The 19,653-nt window shown below is 41.7% G+C and overlaps 1 protein-coding gene across 1 annotated transcript; it reads right to left on the bottom strand.

Annotated features, from left to right (window-relative positions):
- Window positions 1–2,223: 2,223 nt before the first annotated feature.
- On the bottom strand, window positions 2,224–17,581 carry CYSLTR1 (cysteinyl leukotriene receptor 1). Its single transcript, XM_074963128.1, has 2 exons — window positions 17,239–17,581; window positions 2,224–8,202 (listed from the first exon to the last, which is right to left on the bottom strand). Exon 2 carries the CDS (start codon window positions 8,162–8,164, stop codon window positions 7,133–7,135), a length of 1,032 nt encoding a protein of 343 aa, XP_074819229.1. The 5' UTR covers window positions 8,165–8,202; window positions 17,239–17,581; the 3' UTR covers window positions 2,224–7,132.
- Window positions 17,582–19,653: the final 2,072 nt, after the last annotated feature.

Raw genomic sequence — 19,653 nt, 5'->3', positions numbered from 1 at the left:
ACAGTGACAGTTGCTGAATCCCCCACCCACACCCGACTCTCCCGTTTAACCTTACTTAGAGGCTACAGATTCTTTTCTCCATATTAATCACAGAGGAAATATTGCCAAAGGGATTAGACCAAATTTGTTTGTCCATGCTGGCATAGAGATAGACATCACTGGAAAAGCTGAAGCAGCCAATAGCTTACGTGGCGTGTGCCACCTTTTGCTTTCTCTTATCCTGGGAGTTAGGACCTTAGTACAGGCAGGTGATTTGAGGTAACTGACAATCCCACCATATACCAAAGTTCTCTCCCAATCCAATATTCCAAAGGAGAGAGGGTGGGTGTATGAACAGGAAAGCAGGGACAGAGAGGCTGGAGGAAAGCTACACCTGCAAGATATGAATGCATGGTGTAGGGCCTGGGGGAACAAGAGAAGCTGACTATATACATATATATATATAATGAGAAACGGGGACTAGAGTGACAGGAGACAGTAGAAAGGTCAGTGCAAGAGAAGAAAGGAAAGTGGGAGTGAGAAGAAAGGGAAAGGAACAGAGGGAAGGATGGAGAGAGGAAGGAGACAGAATGGGCCAGCTCATGAGGCTGGACTCAGTCAGATTTTTCTGGGTGCTCAAACTGAAGGATTCGCCAGCTCAGAAATAAAGGATAGCTGTGTGTTTTTGCTGAGCCAGCACTAACGTTTCGACCTTAATTTATAAATTAGGTATAGAGACGTAGGCTCTTCCACAAGGAAAACTGTCTGATCATTAAAAGGGAAAGGATGAAATTTTGCAAAACTCAAGGACCAATTTACTTCTCAAGGACCAATCACTAGGTGACACTACGGTACCATGTATTATAGCTTATGCAGCCAAAAATTACATTCTTTATACTCAGGCAGACATTGATGCCTCTGTCTCCTTTTCTAGGTATTTCCACTACATGTCATTATCATATCAGCATGGCATCTTTCTCTCCCTAGTTTCTATCACTTTATTATTGGCACAACAAGCGAAACCTAGGAAAGCGTTGCCAGAGCTAACACAAGTATCTGCGAGTGAGGCAGGTTTCACAATGGTAATGAGTGGCCAGCAGAGAAGTAGGTTTCTCTTTCTCTGCCCCAGCATTTCTCTTCAGGTCCCTGTACATTTCCTAACCCTATGCTGAAATAAAAGCCCATTCACAGCTGACATCATCAGGAAAGGGGCAAATGGAAGTTATTTTCTAGCCTGTTTTACCAGCATTTCAAAAAATGCTGAGGGTGAAATCTTCGCCTCACTGAAGTCAAATGGAAAACTCTCCTTGGCGTCAGTGGAACTAGGATTTCACCCTAAAAGACACAACATTATTACTTTACACAAATCCATTTGTCCAATAATCAGATTTCTACATATGGCCAAATTCAAATTAAATTATCAAGAATGAGTGCAATACTGTAGCCACTGGAACTTTTATAGCTTAACGATGAATACACATTCTACAGCAATTTACTTGCAGGTTATTAATTTTGCTGGATTGGCTCCTCTACCCAGGAACACAGTGAGAGACCTGTGACCATGGGACTCTCTGCAAATCATGCAAGTGGCCTCTGGTCATCTTTGCTGAACAGTTTTAATTTTATTTTGGTGTCACTCACATATATGCTGCTTGTTTTTCTGTCTTTATATTCAGCTATTTGGCTGTTTCTGTGAGTCCCAGCTATCTGCTTTTTCAGATGTTTCTCTTCACACTGGGACTGCAGATGTGGACAGAATATGTTTGCCTTTAATTCCCCTCAGCACTGAACAATACAGGCATAGCACAAGTTGTATAGACATGGGGGCCCAGGCTTGGGGTTTGACCAAGCTGCACTTAGCACTGGACCTAAGAGAAGAGGCCAAAGGCAGCTGTCATCCACTGTACATCTTCTTGACAACATGCTAGTTCAGGCTGTTCTAAACTGTGCCCCGTTACAACAGCCCCCAAAGGCACAGGTCACCATATCATCTTTTAGTATCACATCTTAATTAAGAAGAATCCTTATCCCGAGTTTTTAAAACTAGAAAATCAGAATACAGAGAACAAGTCTCAAACTATAACTGGCAACATTTTCTTTTAATTGTGTCCGGAATTGTTTTGTAAGTACAAAAACCTTCCCTCTTATACAAAAAACAGGCCGATGTACCTTTTCTTACTATTCGTATTATGTCATCAAAGACAGAACGATGAAATAAGAAATGTTATACATAAATCTTTATTGTACAATACATTGCATGGAACATTTTTCATTTGATATATCTATAGTACTTAATACATATTTTGAAACACACTCTTAAAATAGGTCAGTGCAAACACACTTACACAATGACACCACTGACAACACCATATAAATAGCTTGAGACACAGCTGTAACACTTTACATCATACCTAAAGAACACGTTCTTCAGAACACAACAATGTAGACCACTCTTAATTTACAATATTAGAGTAATTTCCTTTATACAGAAAACTGTCAGACTGCATTAAGACCACAAAACTAAACAATTTTTGCTTTAACTACTTGTTTTGCAGATAAGATGCTCACTCTTACAAGAGTCTTTATACTGTATGTCTTTTTCTAGTATGCCAAGGGCCCTCGGTCCAGTGTCTGCAGCATTCCAGAGAAAGGGAGACTGTTTTTTGTTTCCGTGCATCTGAAGAAGTGGATTTTTTACCCACAAAAGCTTATGCCCAAATAAATCTGTTAGTCTTTAAGGTACCACTGGACTCCTCGTTGTAACTGTTCAGAGCACTTCTCCTTCCTTCTTGGTTAAAAACCACAAAGGTGCTGTCTTAGATATAGGATGAATGACAAAAATCTGCCCCCAACTTATCTTTTAAAGGTAACGTGCCTAGCCTTCATCTGTACTGTTATCTAACAAGACACCGGCATGGTTTACCTTAAGTATAGTAAACCATCTTCTGTCTTTTTTCTTCTTTTTCTTTCTTGTGTAGTTTTCCTTTATGATCTTTCCAGAGGTCTTGGGATTTATCTTTTCCACAGTCTGTAAGCAAGATGTGCAGCCAGGAATCACCCCTTTTTGGGGGGCGGGAGGCCATTTTTTTTTAAAAATTAAAAATCACTTTATAGCCTCATACATTTACACAGCACTGCCCAAATATAGATGCCACTCCTTCAGTGAGCTCTGAGTGTCTGGACCCCTGCCTACATGCAGAGATCATTGCAGGATCAGGGCCACAGAGCCTTATGTTACTGCAATTATTTATAGGACTAGTCCCATTGAAATAAAGCCTATAGCGTGAGCCACATTTCAAAGCTTTTTATTATGTGAGCATTATATGACAAGTTACTACCTTAAGTTACGCTTTAACTTCTATGTGCGCTGATACGATTTATAAATCTGTTTTATTTGGAAAGTTGGAACACTGTAAGTTTATATTCACGATGGCAGCCCAAACAGAAGTTAGTATAATTGGAAACAAATGTTTTCATTGTGAATTAAAAGCAAACAGATTTCTGTCTGAGGGAGGCTGGGATATCTGTGTGTATCACACCTATAAATCAAGCAGAAAACACACCTGATGGCCTTCAGTTTGGTTCCTCTGGGACTTGGTTCCGCTAATCCTGGAGTGTATCGCCACTTTCCTTGACCCAGCAAAAAAGGAAGTGACACATAAAGCAAGAAAGTGAGGTGAGACTAGTCAGCTATGAAGCAGAGAGCAGCTGGGTCCAGTTTTATAAGGGGCTACTTGAGGCGCAGAAACTGCAGTTCAGCTACCAGCTGTTCAGGCTCTGCCTGCTTATAAAAGCCTCCCCCGTGGGAGTACAGAGAGGAACAGTATTAATAGCGGTTGTGTCTGGAGAGACGTTCTCGTCTATAATCTTTTTTTCTGCCTAGTAGAGGAGCTTCCTTATAGTACAATGTTTTTCCTAGGTTCTCAAGGTACATTCAATTTGCTTAATCTGGGATTCCAGCTCAGAATGCTTCTAGCCTTGGGACTGCCTAATTTACTAACCTGCAGGCATGCGATGTGCTGACAATATTTTAATAAGCAGCTTTTCCTGGGGCTGTGGTAAATACTGTGTACATGGATAGTATGTTTGGAGTGAAGGGTGGGAGGGACTTCAGAATCTATTCATTAGTTTTCCCTTTTAACCAAAAACATTTTCTCATCGCTATGATCCAGGAAGGTGGCAGTATCATTTGGCAAAACGTTTTCTTTTCACAGTTATTGGTGAAATCCTGGTCCTATCCAAATCAATAGCAAATGTCCCGTTGACTGCAAATTTGCAACAGAGCCAGGCTTACACCTTATATATCTGACTTATTTCCAATTCAAAGTGGAGTAGATCAAAGCACACTGGGGAACTTTTAGGGAGTGGTATCAGAGTCCACATGGACAGTTAGGGGACTGTAGATTTATACCCCAGCTTGCTGCACACTAACTGTTCATCTAGACAAGCCCTGAGGCTCAGGGATAAGTCATTTGTGGGCGGTGATGATTTAAGGTTATTCAGAGACTGTGTACATTGCCCCTGAGGCAAGGGAAATCACTCCAAGCCTCTCTGGAGTTTGGTGGCAGAATTTTAAGTTTCAGAGTAGCAGCCGTGTTAGTCTGTATTCGCAAAAGAAAAGGAGTACTTGTGGCACCTTATGCATCTGATGAAGTGAGCTGTAGCTCACAAAAGCTTATGCTCAAATAAATTGGTTAGTCTCTAAGGTGCCACAAGTCCTCCTTTTTTTTTGAGAATTTTAAGTGTGTATTTCACGGCTTAAGTCTTGGACAGCAGTAGCCTCTGCATTTCAACTCCTATTGATATTTCTATTCTATTTTAATTGTGTTAAAAAAAAGATATTTTAACATTAAAATTAAAGTTGTTCAATGAAATACCTGGCAGGAGGGGTGCCACAGGAGCTTTGGAAAGCTCTTGTAGCTGACAGGAACCCAAAGAAAGAAAGGAGAGAAGGTCTCTCACGCTTCCATGCCTTGAGCAGGCAAAATTCAGCTTGAGACCAACATGTCCTGCGTGGTCAGAATAGAGTGGAGTGGCAGGAGAGAACAGTGCCAACCCAAAATACTACATTACTGGAACCCCACCCCTGGTCAGAGGAAGCCAGAAAGTCCTCCTGCTAATCAGCATTAATTTGAAGGCTGGGAAATGTCATGGATAAGGAAAGACATGGGAGCTGCAATGAGGAAATGTGGAGTTTTGGTGCTCATCCTCCCAGCCTCTAACAACTGAGCAAAAATACAATATGGAAAATGTACCTGATGACTTACTGCTGTTTAATATTACTTCCAGGAATGCTCCCAAAGCTACATAGGCAACTTAGAATAACCCTGCTCTGTTCAGCCCTCTTTTACAATGCCACTTTATGGTGGAAAACACTTCAAAGAGGAGCTAGGGTGGGAAGGAGGGTAGGGTTCAACTCTGTATCTTGAATTTTAAATATACCTTTCCAACCCACCCACCCCAGCCCCGCAAAGCCTGACTGATGCATGGCTTAATTTTCGTAGAATCATAGGACTGGAAGGGACATTGAGAGGTCATCTAGCCCAGTCCCCTGCACTCATGACAGGAATAAGTATTATCTAAACACCTCACAGGTGTTTGTCTAACCTGTTCTTAAAAAACTGCAGAAAGAGATTCAACAACCTCCCTAGGCAATGTATTCCAGTGCTTAACTACCCTGACAATTAGGAAGTTTTTTCTAATGTCCATCCTAAACTTCTCTTGCTGCAATTTAAGCCCATTGCTTCTTGTCCTAGCCTCAGAGGTCAAGGACTCATATTTAGCTTGTGATCCACTATGACCCCCCAGATCCCTTTCCACAGTACTCCTTCCTAGGCAGTCAGTTCCCATTTTGTATGTAAGTAGCCACTGGCTTCAAGGAGACTACTCATGTTTTTAGGGTTCAATTGGTGCAGGACTGGGGCCAAAGTGTTTGTTTGGGAGGCACATACCAGAACTATATCTCGGGATTTACTTGTAAAATTCAGATAGACAGCAAGCCATTCAAAGGTCTTGTAGCTGTGAACTGAGGTAACTAGTGTGCTGTAATATATTTGCAAAAGGGAACTCAAATTACAGGAAATGTATAGGCGAGAGTGGGGAGGAGGGGGGACAAATACAGTTCCTGTATGGGAAGATATAGGCTCAGATCCTCTAGTGTGGTGTGGCTCTTTGTGTTGCACTGCCAGTGTATAGTGTACATAAAGCTTGCATAAATGGTCACATGAGGATTACTTCTGCATGGGGTTATCATCTGGTGATGCAGAGCCAGTGTAGTAGCTCCTATGCCATCCCCTAATGGCTGGGGTTTCCCTAATCCCAGGCTGCAGGATCAGTTCCTTGGGGTTGTTAGTAGCTAGTACAAGTTAGAACAGTCCTTAGGCTGCTCTAAGTTACACCAAAAGATGGGCCTGCCACATAACTGGTCCACAACTGGGGAAGTGTAAAGATGGCTTAAAGTCATCTGTGCACACACTCTTCTGAATTAGGTGGTGACAATCAATGATCTATGCCACTGAAAGTTAAAAGCCAGGGCAATACATAACTGGGAATAGGGAAGAAATTTTCCTGTGAAATCAGTGTCTGTTTTGGGATTCAGTGCATACTCTCCCCCTTTGCATAAGTTCCATCAACTTCTATCTTGGCAAATATTTACATTTCCCACTGGCTCAGTGACTAATGGCCTTTGTAGACTTGCCTCATGACCTTATGTGGGATTTGAAGAGTTTGTTTGCATGAATTTACCAGCCGGCAAATGTTTTCCTGCTGCTCTGATGTAACTTGTTTAGTGGTGATGGTGGTGGTGGTGTGGGGGGCGGAATATACATGCCTTCTGAGCACGTATTCAGAATATCCATGCACATGTCAGCCCTGTTGGCTTTGAGTCTCTTGGAATTTAAAATTACCCTCAGAATGCTCCACAGTACGATCAGATAAACCCCTAAATGGCAGCCAGAGGGGTGTCTGGTCAGAAAGGAATGAGTAGAAGCAGGTCCCTTTGGATTTTTGTCTCTATTTAACTTTGATGAAGATGCATTTGTTTTGTTCATTTCTCCTGCAGGAGTTCTGCAATCATGGGTGTCCCACTGTGAGCTTATTTCTACTGCAGCGCCACTCAAAAAACTTTACAAAGGAAGTACAGCTACACTACACATCAAGCTTGTCTATGGCTTTCTTGAAATGCCTCGTCGTCTTTCTCCTTTAATGATAACTTTTTCCTGGGTCCCTGTATCACACTGGAGGAGGAAGCCTTTCTAAATGTGGAAAGTCTCCTCCGAAAGTTGCCCCCTGAAAAGAAATACAGGAGTGGGTCAAAGCAGCAGTTTGAAGCTGCCAAGGATAGGGTTATCACTACTAATTTCTGCATGAAAATGATGTCTTCACAGCTGGAGTCTTTCCTCTTCAGGAAGTGAAGGTGGATTGTGCGCTGAATATGGTAAGGTGTGAAGCTGACCAGGAAGGCAGCTGTTACAATGATTATCATCCAGATGGCCTTCTTACGAGTAGACTGATTCTTCTTCAATGAATTCTTCAGTAAGGTCCTTATGATCATGGCATAACAGATTGTTATGACACTAAAGGGGATAATGAAGCCTACAAACAGCGCAATATAATGTAGGACCAGCAGACTGGTCATCTGACTGCTTTTTGGAGGTTCAAAGCACTTTGTCTTGTTACCTTCTTGGTAAGACCCACTCAGTAAAAATGGAGAACTTGTCAGTGTGACAAAAATCCAAATGCTCATACATGCCAGTCTGGACTTTTTCTCAGTTACCAAATTGAGATTCTGGACGGGGAAAACTATGGCTATGCAGCGAGAGAAGCTCATGGCTGTCATGAATAAAATGCTACAGTACAGGTTGACGTAGAATGCATAGGAACTAACTCTGCATAAGAAGTCACCAAAGAACCAGTTGCCTCTGTGAACGTAATACACTACTCGAAGAGGCAGGGTGCATACACAGAGGAGGTCTGACACTGCAAGATTCAGCATGTAGATCTGAAAGGCTGTCTTCTGCTGGTACGTTTTTATGAGGACACACAGTACAAAGCCGTTTCCAACAAAGCCTAGAATCGCAATCATGGAGTACAACGTGGAGTACACTTTATTTCGGAAGTCGTCAATGGTCAAAGGGCACGTCAAGTTGCCGCCAGACAATACGGTCGTATTTCCTGAGGTATCCATGGGCTCTGCCTGAGAGGTATCACCTTGAGACCTACAGTCTAAAGATGAAAAATAAAAGTGAGTTTTATAAAGCAGTACATCAAAATATAACACAATTATTAAATGGAAAAGACAGAAAGGTGGGTTTTTTGTTTGTTTTTTGGGGTTGGGCTTGGAAGGCTCATATTGAGCTAATATTTCAAATATCTCATGGCATAACTATCCACACAAAAGGCAGGATCAATGTTCTTAAACCCAGAGAATTCTTATTATAAACATAAAGGGTGAGATTTTCAAAATTCCTCAACATTGGCTGGACTCTTCTCCCATTGAAGTCAACTGGAGTTTTGCCATTGACCCCCAAGGGAGAAGAGTTATCCCAACACTGAGAACTTCTGAAAATCCCATGCTAATTTCTCATAACTCATTCATTCTAAAGTAAAATAAAAGCAAATAAAAGAACAAAACAAAAATCCCCACTGGTGCTACCACTGGTTCCAAACTAGCAGTAGTACTGGTTGGAGCTGCAACGCAGACAACTTTATTGGCTTCCAAGTTCTAACTTCCATGTTAGTTAAAAGGGGGAGAAGGAAATATCTGACAGCAGTATAATCACTGGTCAGCAAATATAGAACTTTAAAATGTATTCAAAAGGGACACCTTTAGCTACTCGCTCCTGTTTTTAATGTGCTCACTCTCTAAATGCCTGGCAAATCCCAGCTCCCTCCACACCATTCCGGAGGCCTTCTTGCATGAGGACAGACCTCAGCAGGAGAAAGCCCATAGGGCAATTTTTGAAGCTTTACCAAAGTGTACAAAGAAGCCTTTTCTAGTACAGAGAACAATTTAAAAAAAAACAAACAAAACTTTAAAAATAAACTTGAAGACAACTCCAAGGTTGAGGCTGCTCACAGCTAGAACAGATGCTTGTTAGCTGCCAAAATCCTGCACAGGCCTCACTCCACTTAGGGATAATACAAATCTTAACTTGCCAAATTAATAATAATATACACAGTCCCTCACTCATTTCAGAAGAGCCCTATATGTTAGCCTACCAAATCCAAAATCTCATAGAATCTCAGGAGGTCATCTAGTCCAACCTCCTGCTCAAAGCAGGCCCAATCTCCAATTTTTGCCCCAGATCCCTAAATGGCCCCCTCAAGGAATGAACTCACAGCCCTGGGTTTAGCAGGCCAATGCTCAAACCACTGAGCTATCCCTCCCCCCCTAAAAGTGGGAGGAGGGCTTACAATGGGAAGTTAACTATCAGGAAAAGCTTCAGACAACATGGGATGCATTTCTTTAATATCAGTGCTTTCTATAATCTCCCTTTGCTAACTCAGCATTTCTTCTGTTGTAAGATGCTAGCCTTACTCACCAGACTGGGGAATCATCCCATGCCCAAATCAGTTTTTATCCCTGCCTCCAGTCTCCACTCATTGTGCAAACCTCCAAGAAATTCACAAAAGAAAAACAGAACTTCCAGTCGGGGCTTTCTATCTGGCCATAACACCTAGGGCTTCCCACCTGCAGTCTCCCTTCCCCAGGAACTACTGCAGGAGACTATCCCTTCCTGCAGCATCTTCCTACAGCTCTTTATAAGAAACAGCTATCCCCTTCTCAGCTGCACTTGATTAGTGAACAGGGCTGGCTGGTCCCAGATCTCTGGCCCTTAAATGGGTGAGCCACCCTGTTACATATGTAAATAGTTCAGATGCTAAAAAGATGATGAGGATGAATTCCATCTAGGTCTGTGATGGGGACTATTGAAAGAGGTGCTATGAAGATAAAGATTTACACCCCCAAACAAAGAAAAAAACACATATTTTACGCTGCACCATTTAGGAAGTGCACACTAGTGTAGTACAAGGTGGCATATAAGGTCAGTCTTCTGAAATCATCAAGGGAAGTGCTGAGCTCGGGCATTTAATCACTTTTGGTTTCCTTTAATACTGGACAACTTCTGCATCAAATAAATATTTCTTGGGGGACATAATATTAGAAATGCTCAGCAGCAATCTCTGAAGGACATGCTAGCTATCGTGTGTGTGATTTGTAACAAACCCCTTTGTATGCCTGTAGAGGGGCAGGTGAGATTTGGAAGTGGACAAGCAAATATATAGAATGATTTGGTCAGAGCCACTTCCCAGCAGTGGGCAAGATCACATTCTCTCTGACTCAGAGCAGAATAGGCAAATCCTCCATCGCTGCGTAGGTTAGCTTCCTTACACAGACTCTGTTCCTCTTTGTGGGTTTCGTTCAGTTCCATTGCTTTATGTAAGAGCAATTTAGAATATCAGGCTGTCTGATATTAGCAGTCGCATTTTATAATGTTTGAAGCAGATGAATAAAAACAAAGAGATACGTCAACCACTTAAAAAAGCCTAGTGTCTTCACTCTCAAGCAAGATGTTTGAGATTACATATGTGAGAAAGAATTAATACATGATGGCATGGTAAGGGTTTATCTGCATGAATTTACTTAGACTGTGAGTTTTTTGGGGCAGGGACTGTCTCTGTTCTGTATTTGTGCAGTGCCTACCACAATGGGGTCGTGTTCCATGACCAGGGTTCCTAGGCACCACAGAAATACAATGACGAAATAAACAAATAAATAAACAAAATAAGCAAAATAAATAAATAATGTAAGTTTGGAATGGTCAGATTACTCAGGAGTGGGAAAGGCATCATGGGGTTATGCAGGTGTTCCCAAACGATATAACATTTATAGCATCCTACCCTAACAAGCCCTCTAGATGTGCCAAACATTTTACAGCAAGTCTATTTTTATAAATATTCCGGCAAGTTTTAAAACTTAATTGGGACTACTTTTTGTTTTCCTTCATCTCTGAAACCAGATGCTCTAGTTACCATGAGTTCAACAAAAACTCTAAAAGTGACCTGAAATAGCTTTCCATACATAAAAATATCATGACCTTAAGGTCTGATATCTCAGGATAATCCATGGGTCTTCCCATGGACAGCAGGAGATAGTCTCCCTGTTTAGAGTAGCTCAGTGATGAGTCTGATGGTCTTTGGGGAAGAGGTGTGGCTGCAGTGGTGGGAGAGGCTGTGGATGGAAGGACCTTACAACATGCAAACTTAAATAAGCAAGGGCCATGGAGCTTTCACGGACCTGAGAGGATGTTCACAGTTGCATTTGGATGACAAACCTATCCTGATTTTGGTTGAGAGGATTCTATGTGACACTTTGCACAACTATGCCCTCAACCTGGGACTAATTAAAACCAATTACCTACTGTAGGAAGGATTTCCCTCCCACTATTAGTTCCCTGAGGACCCAATCTCCCCCAGGTGTTGGCTATTATACATAAATTACTGTTTCTGTTATTATCCTTAAGAAGACAAGCTACTAGTCAACAGCAGTTTCTGATCATGCTTTTCTTTTAAAACAGCTGAGCACTGACATTTGTCGGGTTTCTAAATATGATTAAATATTTCCTTTAAAATCACGAGTGATTTGTAAGCGAAACTAAAAACCACTGATGAAATGTGCTGCATTCAAACAAGTAGGCTGATTATAACAAATAAAATATGTGCCAATTCTTGTGTGTATCTGTTGAAAGAATTTATTTGCTAGCCGATGATGATTTAGATTAGTTTTGCATCATATGAATTAAGCACATGGAAAGTCTAATTTACAAACATGACCAAATGCCTCTACTGATGTCGTCATAAATAGGAATTTTTAACTAAATCAGTTTGTGTCTACACTTGATGGAGTCTTCAACCAAAACCTTGGATCTGAACAAACCTCAGTTGTGCAGGTGTTCCAAATCTGAGCCCAGATCCAGACATAAAATTTACATATAATCCCCCCCCCTTTTTTTTTAAAATAGTGGCAGAACCAGAACCCTGGATCCAAACATCCAAGCTTGGGTAAAAATTGGACTGAACTTTGTGACTTAGACCAACTGCTTGTTCACATATTGAGGGTATAACAGATCCCTCTCTTTTTATGTTCTTTACACAACGACAATGCATTGAACCATTTATCTATGTACAGCTGCAGCTAACATGGTAGGCAGGTAAGCAACCAGAAGAGGGCAGCCACGATTAACCAGAACAAAGTATATGCCAAATTAAAATAACCACCAAAAATTTAGAGAGGATTTAGTTTTGTTATTCTTACTAATTCTTCATATACTGTAGCGTCTAGTGGGTTTTAAATAAATGACACTGGAAAATTGCACTAAAGAATTACATAAACAAGAGACAAAACCCAAGTATAAGATGACACTATGGCTGTTTTTAAAATGAGAGTTAAAGCATAATCAACCCTAGGTGTCAATTCTAGTGTTCTTAATGATGTGAGCCAGATTTAATTTTCTCTGAGGAGGAGTATGTGAGCTGCCTGCAAACACTGAACTCAGAAAGCTGCTTTTAAAAATTCCTTATTGTTATATTTTAGCTTAAACGTTAGAGTGAGGGATAGCCAGGACATACAGAACAAATTAAAAACCTTGCTGAGTTATATTGCATAGGTTTGAGTTAGCTTGCAAGATCAGTGTGGTGACTTGTATATTTTTCTTTCTGTTTGCAGGATCAGGCCCACAGTGTATCATGTTTATTTTATAGTCTCTTTTTTATAATAACGTCCCTGGATGGATTGTCTAGGTCAGCAGTTCCCAGTCTATGGGTCATGAGTCATGACCCCACATGGGGTCACGCCAAAATGATGGCTTCCATGCTGTCTGGGGTTGCAGGTAGCAACAAAGTCTGGAAATAGGATTATGCAGGCAAAAAGTTTGGGAACCGGTGATCTAGGACCTGATCCTGCCTTCCTGAGGTCCACGGGAGCTTTGCCATTGACAGGGTTACAAACTCTCATGATCTTATTTCAAGTCTCAACATATTTGGTGTAATTCATGAAACCTCAACTGCTGGAATAAAGAGATTGCATGAGAAACTCATCTATCTTGAAAAAAGCTGGAAGTTTCTAGCCCTCATGGGTTGCAGAGAAAAGTTTGAAAGTGTGAAACAAGGTCTCAGAAGTCAGAAGGCAAAGAAAAAGAACCCCAAAGGTATTATTTTTAAAAATCTCCTGATTTTTAAGGCAATAATGATCTTTTGGGAGCCTCAGCTCATGAATTCTGAACTGTTGAGGTCGGTAATAATGCGGTTGACTTCACTCTGTGAAGGATAAAGCCCCTAGTTCCTCTAGCCTTCAGTTCTGAACCTGCAACCACTTACGCACATGCATAACTTTTCCCAGGAGAGTTCAGTGGGACTATTTGTGTGCAAAATTACTCGTGTGCAAGTGATTGCAGGGTGGCAGCAATAGAGGAGGATTTCCATTTCAGTTACGTGAGCCTTTTGGCTATTAGATTTTTAAATAAGTCTCTTTCTTTTGCCCACTAGTTTGGTCAAAGCTGAGGGACTCTTATACAAGTAAGTTTGGGTAATGTGGGTTGTGTGTGTTCTGCCTTTGTAATCTCCTCCCCAAAGCGTTTTACTGCACCATGCAGTCAGTAAGCAGAAGTGTGCCAGTCCCTAGCACCTGTGACTAAGTTTGATGCCCGTAGCAGACAAGAGAGAATGGCAGTGAAATGTTAGGTGCATTGTAGTGCCTGTGAAAGGTGCTGGATTGAAAGTGCTGGAGGTTGAGGTCATCTGTTTACCCCAAAACAGACACATAGGCAATGGCAATACAGGGTCCCCACACTGCCCTATCAATTAGCTTTAATTCTGAACCAGAGGGACCAGCCCTAGGCTTTAGACAGCAATTAATTTTCTATGCTTATTGACTGCTTGAGCTCTTTACTATGGCCTTGTCTACACTGGGGATTTGCCTTGATTTCAGCTCCCAGTGTAGCTACGCCAGTGCAAACTCCCAGTGTAGACAGGCAAAGACTCTATAAGCCATAATTTGCACCTGTGCATTTTACAACCATTTCAGTTAGGGGTAAACTTTCCCAGGGCAAATAGAGGCTTTGCATTCTGCACTAGAGGTTTGCACTACCGCAGTTACATTGGTGGCTGGCCATCAATGGCTGAAATTGGGGCAAATTCCCAGTGTGGACAGGGACTAAGCGTGCCAGCGAAACTTTCAAATGGTGGTGGCGGCGTTCTGATGTGGAAATCTATTTACTAAAAAGCTGTTAAATGACAGCTCTCAGTCATAGCTAATCGGGGGCTGGATTCAAGCCAAGCTACATGAGAAATGCTTCATCTTCTATTACCAGTCCCATGGATCATCTAGTCTGCCTGCATCTGCTCTTTCTGTTAGTGTCCAACGTCCATGAAATTTTCTGTCATATTGATTAGGAGCAGTAGATCAGCTGTGGGTTCTTTTTAAAAAGTAGGAAAAATTTTATGCTGAAGTATACTTTTGTTATGGTTTCAAGTATCGGGGGTAGCCATGTTATTCTGTATCCATAAAAACAACAAGGAGTCCGGTGGCACCTTAAAGACTAACAGATTTATTTGGGCATAAGCTTTAAGGTACCACTGGACTCCTTGTTGTTTTTGTTATGGTTCTGTGCTACTCCTAGGTAAATCTATATGCTATCTGTGGAGCTGTTAACTTTTGAGGAGATACGGTTTGAAATGGTCACCAACGTTCTTCATCTTGTGTGTTTTGTATTTTCCTTGCAAATAAAGATATGTGGAACCCAGAATCGTAGAAGTGTAGGATTGAAAGGGACCTCAATAGGTCATCTAGTCCAGTCCCCTGCACTCAAGGCAGGACTACATAACTAGACCATTCTTGACAGGTGTTTGTCTAACTTGTTCTTAAAAACCTCCACTGACAGAGATTCCACAAGCTCACTAGCAATTTGTTCCAGTGCTTATCTACTCTAACAGGAAGATTTTCCTAATGTCCAATCTAAACCTCCCTTGCTGCAATTTAAGCCCATTGCTTCTTGTCCTATCCTCAGAGGTTAAAGAGAAAATTCCCCCCCCCTCTTCCTTATAATAATCTTTTATGTACTTGAAGACTGTTATTATGTGTGTGTCCCTCCCCCTCCCCCTCGGTCAGTTTTCTCTTCTCCAGAGTAAACAAATCCAATTTTTTCAATCTTTCCTCATAGATCTTGTTTTCTAGACTTTAAATCATTTTTGTTGCTCTCCTCTAGACTTTCTCCAATTTATCTACATTTCCTGAAATGTGGTGCCCAGAACTGGATATAGTATTCCAGCGGAGGCCTTATCAGCATGGAATAGAATGGAAGAATTAAGTCTTACCTCTTGCTTACAACACTCCTGCTAATACATCCCCATATGATATTTGATTTTTTTTTTTTACCCAACAGTGTTACATTGTTGATTTAGGGCTCCTTTGAGCAGTCTCTTAAACAAAAGTAATTGTCAGATTCTGAAAGACATAGGCTATAGATTTCCCTTTGCTTCCCAGATAATACGAATTATAACCAATAACAATAAAACTTCATTATCAGTCTTATCCTGATGTATCAATATTTTCTTAAGAGGTAAACATTGCTTTTGTATTTGATTAATTCTGACCTGCAATTTGATAGTATGGTATTTGTAGTCAAGTGAACGCTAAAGAAACTCAAAGTCTTAATGTGATACCATTCAAGCTCTCTTGAAGGTCCTGTCTACGCTGGATATTTTCTTTTAAATTTCCCACGGTTGTTACCACCAGTTCAGCTTCACTTGTGATAATAAAGCTGGGAGTGCTAGTACGGACAAGCCACCAGTGCTTTAACCCCGGACTCTGAACTAGTGTAGATAACACAGTGGTTAAAATACAGATGGCTGGTGTTCACTTATTGCCTATATCTTATACAGGAATTTAAATGGCATCAGATAGAGATTTTTGGTTTCTTTAGTATTTGCTTGGTTACAAATACTGTACTTTCAAACTGCCAGCCTTATTCAAGATTTTTGTTATGACTTGAATACCTTTCAGCAGGTTGTTTGGTACATTGATGGTCATCAGGCAAATTTTTCAGTCAATACATAGAAATTCTTCCCAGATCCAAAGATATGAGCTATGTTCACCCATCCTAATACTAATATTTCTTTTTTTTTTTTTTTTTCCTGAGAGGAGGTATTAAAATGATCACTGTAGAATAAATGAGAAATGGTAGGGTTCTTTGGCTGGGGGTAAGTTTAATATTATTATGTAAGCGGAGAGCTTAATGTCCTCAGAAGAGATTTGCCTACTTCTGACCTTCTTGAAAAAACAGTAGACAGTGCTCACCTCCAGAGATGGGAAATGTGCAGCCTTTCTGTCAGTGCAGTAGATGCCTCAAGTGAGGTCCCTAAATCCATAGTTAAGCATCTGAATACAGGTGGCTTGATATTAAGTGGTGCAGATGCCTAACTGGATTTGAGGAACCTCACTTGTAGACACCCAGACTTGAAAGTTTTCTTCCACATCTCAGATTCTTCTACAAATTATCAAAAAGTCTGGCATTACATCTGAGGGAACGGAAAATAACCCCGTCAGTTACCATAGACAAAGAAACCAGCAAACTTCTAAACTTTGGAAATAAAGCCATGTTTTCTCCTAATTGAAGCTGGGGCAGACACATCCTCCCCCACCCCCGGAAACCCCCAAACAACTTCCCCCTCCACACTCTTGAGGAATCCACAGAAAGCCCTAAAATGTTCCTTACTGAAGCTTTGCAAGAGTTCTGCCCCATGCATACTTCTCCCATTATGACAGGTTTCAGAGTAGCAGCCGTGTTAGTCTGTATCCGCAAAAAGAAAAGGAGTACTTGTGGCACCTTAGAGACTAACAAATTTATTTGAGCATAAGCTTTCATGGCTCATGAAAGCTTATGCTCAAATAAATCTGTTAGTCTCTATGAGCTGTAGCTCACAAAAGCTTATGCTCAAAAAAATTTGTTAGTCTCTAAGGTGCCACAAGTACTCCTTTTCTTTCTCCCATTATGTCACTGTAGTTGTATTTTCCAAGTTAAAACATGCAATTTTCTAAATAATTTATGAAAAAAGCCTAACTATAGGTTGCAAAATCAGGCTGACGAGAGGAGATAAGACTCTCCTGCCACTTCTGCAATTCTCACTGTACCTAGCAATCTGCAGTATTAAAGACATGGAAAGAATCTTTGCAACCAGCATTTAAACATCAGATCAACTTACCTTTTAAGTCTCCAACTTGACACACTGGATCTTCTCACTGTTTTCACCCTTAGAAGTAAATGAAAGATTCTGGGGAAGTCTAAGTTCAGTATTTTCTTCCCAGATCTGTCTAGGGCTGGCTTCAGTAACAAGCTGGTCATACCAGAGCGTATGCTAAGAGCACACAGACTATTTGCATTTTCTTTGGTGGTTTAAAAAAGCCTCTGTAACGATCCTCCCTTAAGGCAGCTCTTTGCTGTGAGAGGAGGCAGCATGTGACTATTGGCTAATGCTCAAAGGGGAAGAAGAGAGCAGCCCACAAATATCTAAATATTTGCAGTTAAGTGAAAGTCACTTCATGACATTTTTTGGGTATGGATGGGGAAATAAAAACAAAAAAAGAAGAGAGAGAGACTTGCAAATGCATCTGGCTCTTCTGGGCTCCAAGGTCTCTCAGCTGCAGGAACTCTATGGAGCTGAGACCTCTCCTGCTTTAAAAGAAGAACAGCTTGTGTCCCTCCCCAATTCCTGTGTCTAGGGAGTGGCTTAACCCTATCAACCGTGTAAAAAAAATAAATAACTTTCCCACAACTCATTAAATCAAAGAAACAGATTGTTTAGACAAGCTGTATCCCTTTTTCTGGAGTATGTGGCAGTGAGTCAGAGCAGATCAGAGGGTGCCTTTGAGTTTGTCTTTTCCAGATACCTTTTCCGGTCCCCTTTCCACACCCACTGTCCTGAGGCTTCCCATTTTTGTTACCTGTTTTCAAAAATAAATGTGCGAAGAACTGCTGGGTCACCTTGGACTCGATGAGACTGCAGTTTCTGATTGAAAAATCAGAGCTTGCACATGTGCAGTTTAAAATCTCAGACTGTCATGTAGCTTATGAAGCAACAAGGGTCCAACTTCAATTTTTATGGGACTTTAACACAGACTAGAAAGCAAGGGGCGCTGGAAGCACAGTGGAGTTGTTCCATTCCCTTCTCAGCTGCAGCAGAGCAGTCATGCCCTTTGGACAGAGTGACCAGGAGAAGGCTCTCCAAGGCCACATCTTCAGTGCATGCTACTCATGAGTTAAGCAGTTGCAGGTTAGCCTATCACACTACAGCGGGACCACACTGTCGTTATCTGCCCTTTGCTCTCACTCCCTGCATCCGCGCTGGTGCTGTTGCTCAGTGATAAGCAAGCCGCTATCTAGACGTGTGTAACCCAAGATTCATTGTGCCACACCTCAACGCATCTCTCTGGGCTCACGTTCGCAAGGTGCTGTAGGGCAACTCGTCCGCCCACTCAGGGGATTGTGGGAGGAAATCATCTCGATCTGGGAAATTCAATGCTTGGCAGGCCCCAGGCTGGTGTGGTGGTATGCTGTGATAGGCTTAGCGTAGGAATACTGTTCCTGTTAATAACTAGTGCTTTTATGGAGGCATGGTTGCTTTTTTGTACATCTGCAGAAGCTGTTGCCAAGAGATGCTGGTGGGTGTTTCAGAGGCTGCTCTTGACCTGAAGGTGAAGGCAGAGGCTGATGCTGTTTTTCTTGGCAGATTCCCTCCTCTGCAGAGCCTCACTTCTGGACCAAGACCTCAAGCATACACTGGCAGGACCACATTGTAGTGAAAACATGGGGCGACCAGCAATAAACCCAGAATTTTTGCACCAGGAAAGCCACATTCCTGGAGCTGGGTAAGGAGCTTGCCCCTGCCCTTGAGTAGCAAAGCACCCAGATAAAGAGAGCCAATAATGCTCCAGAAGCATGCTTGTATCACCTTGTGGAAGCTGCAACCCTAGATGGCGACAGATCTGCTGGTAATCAGTTCAGGTAGGTAAAACCAGAGCTAGCAAAGTGGTCATGGAGGTTTTGCAAGGCAGTTAATGCTCTGCAGGCCTCCATGGTTATAAGGCTTGGAAAAATCAGTGGCAGGACTTGTGTTATACCAATAAAATAAAAACCAGCAGGATCTTATTAAAAGGGAAAAGGCAAAATGCCACATTTATTGTGAATACAGAAAGCAGTTAGTTATAGCTATAACATTCCATTCAATCTCATATTTATTCACACATTCATTCATACACACACACACAGGCTCTGCAAGGTTGTTATCATAGTTACCAGCCTTAGAGTTGCTCATGCCAAGCCACTGGCCAGGTGGCCTGGACATGAGGAGGGAGCAGGGCCTTGTCAGATGCTCATCTGATGCTCCTGGAGGTTGGTTTGCAGAATCAGACCCCAAAGTTCTCACTTTCTAGAGTCAATTTTTATAGGAATTTCTTCCTATGCCAGTCTATGGGAATTGCTTCATCATGCTGTTGCTGAATCAATCAGCAGAAGGCACGTTCCTGACGGCTCCGTGCTGCCAGATGTTATCTTGTTCTTTGGTTCTCCCATCCTTGAGGCTGTTGGGTGGATTCCAGTCTGCCCTCCGGGGGTCCTCTGG

This window comes from Natator depressus, chromosome 9, assembly GCF_965152275.1.
Source record: "Natator depressus isolate rNatDep1 chromosome 9, rNatDep2.hap1, whole genome shotgun sequence".
Taxonomy (NCBI): domain Eukaryota; kingdom Metazoa; phylum Chordata; order Testudines; family Cheloniidae; genus Natator; species Natator depressus.
This window is presented reverse-complemented; position numbering and strand designations above follow the sequence as displayed.

Coding starts and splice junctions, on each gene's coding strand:
- CYSLTR1 (XM_074963128.1), bottom strand. CDS start 8,164: ATGGATACCTCAGGAAATACGACCGTATTGTCTGGCGGCAACTTGACG.